We start from the raw sequence: 6,678 nt of genomic DNA on the forward strand, positions 1-6,678 counted from the left end.
TTATGGAAGCGAATTGTGGCTGGGCATTACAAATGAAGGAAAAGTTGAAGCAGTTCAGATGAACTATTTATCAAGTATATTTAACTTGAAAGAAATAAAGAATGGGAAATGTTGATGATGCACAGGAGTAGTAAAAAAGGTTAGAGTAAGAGAAACGAAGTATCATTGTGTTTGAAGATGGTCCAGATGTGTGGAACGAATGGGAAAGAATAGCTTGATGAAAAGAGTGTGCAATATGGAAGCGTCAGAAGGAGGAGGACTGGAAGACCCAGCAAGTCCTGGGTAGATAGGGGTGAATAGTGCAGTATGTGTAAAGTGATTCAACATCCTGCTGATGAGCCTTCTGCATTGGTGTGAGGATGTGAGATTTTTGCATATCAATACATTAATAACTTCCTTGTTGCATTGTCGACGTTGAGGACGTCATTTGTGTTCAGACTAGGTCATAAAAACAGTTTGGTTTTCAGCTGGTTTTAATTAACTTCAACAAATAATTTTGAGAGAGAAAAAACAATTAGACTTGAGAGCAATGTAGGCAGAAATGCCCATGAAGTCATTTCTTTGTGTCAACAGGAAGACCTTATCATCACAAAATCAAACAAAGAGGGTGACATTGTTCTTGATAAAAACAGTCACTTATGAAGCTAAGGACCATGTAGACATAGTACAAAGAACTTAGTTAAAACACACTGTTCAACGAACGAGAGGACTTGAAAACCACTGCTGGGCAGTTGTATAAATCAGGGAAGACCACAAACATGGAGTGATAAAGGACAGTTATGGCTCTGGGAGTCATTCAGAATAACCTGCCCTTTCCTGCCATGATTCTGTGGTTTTATGAAAGACGTAAAATAGGGAAGCCACTGATAGTCCTTCAGCTCAGTTGTTGGTTCCTCTTGTTAGAGACGAAATTTTCGTTCCCTTTCTCCGCCACAGTGTCATCCATCCATGCAAATGAATTTATTAGAATATTTAATTATCAAAATACATTTATTGATAAAAGAAGACTTGTAAATCTAAGGCTGGACTCGTTATGAACAGAGAACTAGATCAAGGAGACATCGTTGCTTAATAAGGAAATTGGTGTCATATCAAACTTTAAATTCTATGTCATTCACATTGTCTCCACATTCATTAGCACTTATTGTAAACAAATTCGATGTCCTCCAGGCAGTTTGAAGAAGCACTCGCATGCATAGAAAACTTCCTGTTAAAAGGGAACGCTAATTTTCTTTCACTCGAGAGATTAACAACGAGAATGAACTTGGCTGTGATCATCCGGGTAAAGCAGCAGACATGATCAACGAGAAGCTTCCTATAATAAGCAAAGAATGTCCCCGATCCCTAGAATGGCAAAATTGAAAAGTTGTTCTCCGTCTTCATGTCTTCATCCCTCGTAGCTCTGAAGATTTGGTGGTGTCTGGCGTTTGGCCTCCTCAGGGCCTGCAAGATTTTTTCTTCAGTGGAAGCCGATGGTAGTGTGGTAGTCTGTCCATAAGTGGAGGGTCTTGAAGATAAAGAAAAAGGAAAATTATTAAACTTGATTGAAGAGTGGGACAGCTTCTAATTCTAGGAAGACACAGTCTATTACTTTCCCCTTGAATTTGATCTTGAACTGAATATATTAAAACCACGAAACAAACGTAATTATATCTTATTGAAGCTATGTGAAGTAAAATCACAAAGAATCTGATTTGAAAACAAATCTTATAAGTATATCCGGGCTGACACTTTTTTAATGAAGAGCTGCACTAAAAAGCTCATTGTGGAGACAAAAGCACATTCAATTCAGCTGTGTTTTAAGTAAGTGGCATTGAAACAGGATATGATTCTAATTATAATCTGTGTGAGATAAAACTTAATGGTCATGTTAGTAATGCCACCTTAATCGAAAGATTTTATTCAGTGGAAGAGAAGTCAAATGGATTATTAAAAGTTCATATCTGGCCGTTTAGAACAAGCAGTTTCTCATTCGAAGTGTCTCACGGCTCAAACAGGATGTCGTCTTATTTTTAGAAACTGAAAATAATGACTATCTTGCAACTGATGGGTCTTCTCTCTCGTCGTAAACATCTGGACTGAAGCTTCCTTAAGAGCTGCACTGAAAAGTTCATTTTGAAGACCAAAGCACATTCAATTCAGCAGTGAGTTACAGTGAGTGGCATTGAAAAACGATATGATTATAATTATATTCTGGTCTGGTCATGTTAGTAATGCAAGCTTAATCGAAAGATTTCATTCAGTGGAAGAGAAGTCAAATGGATTATATACATGTACACAAACATGCTCCCGCACGTGAGAAAATGTTGCTATGCTGTAAATCTGGATAGTTGTTCTTCCTTATACTACTAATACTATTCTAATAATGAAAACAACAGTAGTTGTGAACCATTCTTATAATATCGAAAGCAACGCTTAATACATAAGAGCAAAAAAATATAATATTGGCTTCTCTTATCCCTTATTCGTTCCTATAACGCCTGCAATGTCAGTTTATGTCGGAGCATTCTTACCAGAGTCTCATCTCTCTCTCTCTCTCTCTCTCTCTCTCTCTCTCTCTCTCTCTCTCTCTTTCTCTCTCTCTCTCTCTCTCTCTCTCTCTCTCTGGGAGAAAAAGATGTGAGCCTTCAGCTGCAGTCGTCACAAAACACAAAAAGGATACTTACGCACTATTCCTGTCAATTCACGTGGCCTTGCGTGGTACTATTCTTCCGTAGAGAGCGTTCTCAGTGGTATGAAACAAATTTGGCCGAGCAGAGCCAGGGTGGGAAACTGTCCCGTGGCCTTCTTCCATTGGTATCCCTGTATTAGAGGAGGTGAGTTAATATTGGCCATTTCATTCGGTGCAGTCTCTCAGAGACAGATAGCAGAATTGGCCCACACGAGACAGAACAAAGCCAGTGGTTAAGGGGCGTGCGGTAGGGGAGGAGAAGGAGGAAAAGCAAGGAAACAGGAAAGCATAAAGAGACTTCTGCAAGACATCCTGTTTCTGCTCTAGATTATAGCATTTGCTTATTGCGATATATATTCATCAATAAATTTATAAGACTTAGTAATACTTCTTGTGAACTCTGGGGCATTTGTATTCAGTGGCTACATACAGTGACTGTTCTCACCATAGATTCCGGTCTTTGATACAACGCAGAGTGGAGATTCCTCAGGAGTCTTACCTTCATCTCTTGTGTCGTTTTCCTTCCTGAAGCAACACCTGTAGCAAAGGAAAGACGCAGCTACGACAACCAACACTGCCACACCACACCGATGATGATTTGTGTGCTTACAAGTATGGCTGTAGGTGAATCTTCAGGTTTGACTGGAGAATTTCCTGTAGGAGGAACTTGAGGTTTGATTGTAGTTGTTCCTGTCGTTATGGCAGGAAGTTTGCTTGTTTCTGGAAGAAAAATTCTCGTTTTATGGAGGAACTTAATTTCTTATTATCGTCCTCCCTAATTAACTCATTATACAGCTCGTAAGTGCTAAATGCTGTATTTGAAGGCTTTGAATTTTGAGGTATTGTAAGTGAAAATAGAGAGTGATTGTTTTTGATAGATATATTCTCAAAGGAAAGGAGAGTAATAGTTTATAAACAGTAGTCTTTGCATATGAATAAACGAACTTTAACTATACACACACACACATATATATATGTGTGTGTGTGTATACATACATATATATGTATATATATATATATATATTATATATATATATATATAGATATATATATATATAATATATATATATATATACATACATCCATACCCACCTTGTGGCTCTAAGGGCATCGGGAACTCTTGAAGGTTTAGTTGGTGATCCGTCAATATCCTTAAGTTGCGTCCCTGTGGTTGAGTGGCCCAATGATACAGCCTTCTATTTCCATAAAAGATGATCTGAGATATGAAAAAGGAAAAATAAATGTGAAGATTTATGGCAAAACATAGTTTGTAGAAAATGTTCTTTCATGGTAATGTATCGTTCTTCCTGATAATGAGAATATATCCTGACATTTGTCTTTACAGCTGAGTAAATTAGCAGATTGGTAAATTGTTGCTTCGATGAACAATAATTAGGCAAATGTATTTTGATTTAAAGGTGACAGTGAGTGAATGGGAGAGGATTTATGCGATTCGGAGTTACTTACGTCTGTAGATATAGACAAAATCCACCAGCCTTCATTTTCAGTTTAATTCACAAATGGTTAGATGACCCTGGATATTCCTGAATGAAAGAGAAACGAACTTCAATATCAGTTTTGTTCTTGTTCCAAAGGGCTATCCATACATGATTATGTTCAGGAAGTTTGAGAGACGATCCTTGATCAGGAGATATCTCAGTCTTATCATCTGGGGAAGAAAAACATTTTCAGTCATAATGAAAATAAGAATAAGAATCTATTCTAACACAAATAAATGCTCAAATGATGAATGTATTTTGATATACGGTCACTGATTTTTACTTGCCAATCAACCTTTCATCTGTACGTTTTCTGTGACTGAGTGATTGCATCTATCTGCTCCTTCTAAGGTTTTGCAACTGGAGAATGAAAACTTTCTCACTGCACTAAATGTCAAAGGTCCCTTATTACCTCAGAAGTGTAAAGAAACTTTACAGTAGGCTTTAACTCTCTTTACAGAAAGCTTTATGTTTGTGGTACAACGAACTAAATGGAATGAAAAATGTGGTGCTTAAAAAGGTTTTCCAAGGTCTTCCTCATGAATTAATTCTTGTCCCATGTTTGCTCAGTATGAAATACAAAATCAAATCTTTCTAGTATATCGTTACTTCAACTTTCACAGCTTTGGAAGCAGTGTGGTTGTAATTGTTACTTCTTTTAGTTTTGCTTCTTTCTCAAACGTTAATAAAGTTTAAGCAGAGATGTAAAACGTATTCCAAAACTTCCTTCAGCAGCACTAGGAAAAATCTGCATAATGGCGTGATTATGGAACCATTATCTACCACCTTGATTTCTTCATCACTTGGTGATGACACAAATGATAAACGAATCGTTGCTGAAGCACTGAATTTCCTCAGTTGCTTCATGTCGATGGAATTCACATTTGTGTGACTAGATCGAAGTCATGTTAATTTCCATACAACAAAAAGTGTTTAGCTGAACATCTCACAAGAGTTGCTTCTTAACCAGTGCACTAATTGCATCTTGCACTGTACCGTTTGGCTTCCACAAGAATATCGTATAAATTCACACATCATAATTGCGCTGTAGTGAGTCAGTTGTAAATATAAGCGTAACGTAATAATCAGATTCATTAACAGTTATATATATTTTTATGCAAACTTTTTTTCAGAACCTTATCGACAGTAATATACGAAGTAGAGTCATTCACTTCTTCCTAAAATATGTTGGGTAACATGTACTTTCAAAAGTAGGTTGTTTCTTTTTTTTCTCAAGTTCAATTTTGTTTTAATTCTCAATGTTTCACAAAATTTCTGAAAAATGTTGCCGAAATTTACCGAAATACGGATATTCAACACAAAAATACTTCCAATATAGCCCCAGGCCAGTAAGCAGATAATATTGCTTATGTTATTGTCTTAAAATTTTCATTTCAAAGTCTTTTTTCCATTACATATTACTATGACATGAATTTCGGAGGTCAATTCAACAAAATTTCGTCCCGTTAAATAATTCTGAATTATCTATTTACATTGATTATTGTCTAACAACAAAGACATTACTCTGATATGAATAATAAGTAAGGTTAGTAAATTTAATTTCCATGTAATAAGAGTATTTAAAAAAAAATGTAGCTGATTAAGAGAAGATTTTGAAATTTTATTGAGAGTAATCTGATTCCTTCATACCAAATAACCTCTGAAAATGATCAGCGTAGAAAGAAAGAATCTGTATTAAATTTCTCATCGAGAAACATTGCTTACAATCGTTCAGGGGCAGACTGAGAACCTGCCACTTCACAGGATGCGAACTTGACAGTTCCACTTGTCGTCCTTTGAGCTCTCGGTTTTCTGTTGGGATCCAGAATTGTGGTAGATATGGGCTCGTTATATCCTTGAGAAAAAAAAGCAGTGATATTAAATGGCAAAGAATGAGAGACGTTTCTTGCTTATGGATAAATTCGTTACTAGAGAAGGTGAAAATGATAATTTCATATGTACTTGTGTGAAAATCGACTTGATCCTGTTTAATCTATTCACTCAAAGTCCATTTTTTCATTGTTGTGATCATTAGCAAACTTCTCAGTCAATTCGCTGAACTTACCTCTTTGGATATAAAGAGGAGAGGCTTCCACAGTGATGGAGAGTATGTGTAATCTAACTTCTCTGTGTGTATTTCTCTTCCATGGACAGAGAATCTGTAGTTGAGATATGCCCCGTTAGGTGTGTTTTCCATCAAGATTGCAACCACAACATTTTCCTCCTCTGGTAGAGTAAAGGTGGTGGAATTACCCCTTGAAGTGGTCTTGGTTTCTGAAGCTGCAATGAAATAATAATAATACTGATGATAATAATAATAATAATAATAATAATAATAATAATAATAATAATAATAATAAGAATAATAATAACTAATAATAATAATAATAATAACTGTAAAAAGAATGGCAGATTTAAGCGAGTTGATTTTATATATTGTTTTTCTATTTTCCTACAATTCGCTTCTCAGGCTCAGCGATGTTTCTGAGTAACTGACCAATATTCATA

At 36.0% G+C, this 6,678-nt stretch overlaps 1 protein-coding gene across 3 annotated transcripts in view; it reads right to left on the reverse strand.

Moving 5' to 3' along the window:
* The window catches only part of LOC135209543 (uncharacterized), a 189,542-nt gene that overhangs the window by 9,574 nt on the left and 173,290 nt on the right, over positions 1 to 6,678 (reverse strand). For 2 of the 3 annotated variants that reach the window (XR_010313380.1, XR_010313379.1), the window contains exon 2: positions 6,236 to 6,450. Coding sequence is in view for 1 of the 3 variants with exons in the window: in XM_064242192.1 (XP_064098262.1) it covers positions 4,186 to 4,340; positions 5,896 to 6,025; positions 6,236 to 6,450 (500 nt within the window). In the remaining 2 variants the exon portion in view is untranslated. Of the gene's footprint in view, positions 1 to 4,167; positions 4,341 to 5,895; positions 6,026 to 6,235; positions 6,451 to 6,678 lie in introns of those variants that run through there. The other variant, XM_064242192.1, reaches the window with a different exon arrangement.

The sequence above is a fragment of the Macrobrachium nipponense genome, chromosome 38 (genome assembly GCF_015104395.2).
Source record: "Macrobrachium nipponense isolate FS-2020 chromosome 38, ASM1510439v2, whole genome shotgun sequence".
Taxonomy (NCBI): Eukaryota; Metazoa; Arthropoda; class Malacostraca; order Decapoda; family Palaemonidae; genus Macrobrachium; species Macrobrachium nipponense.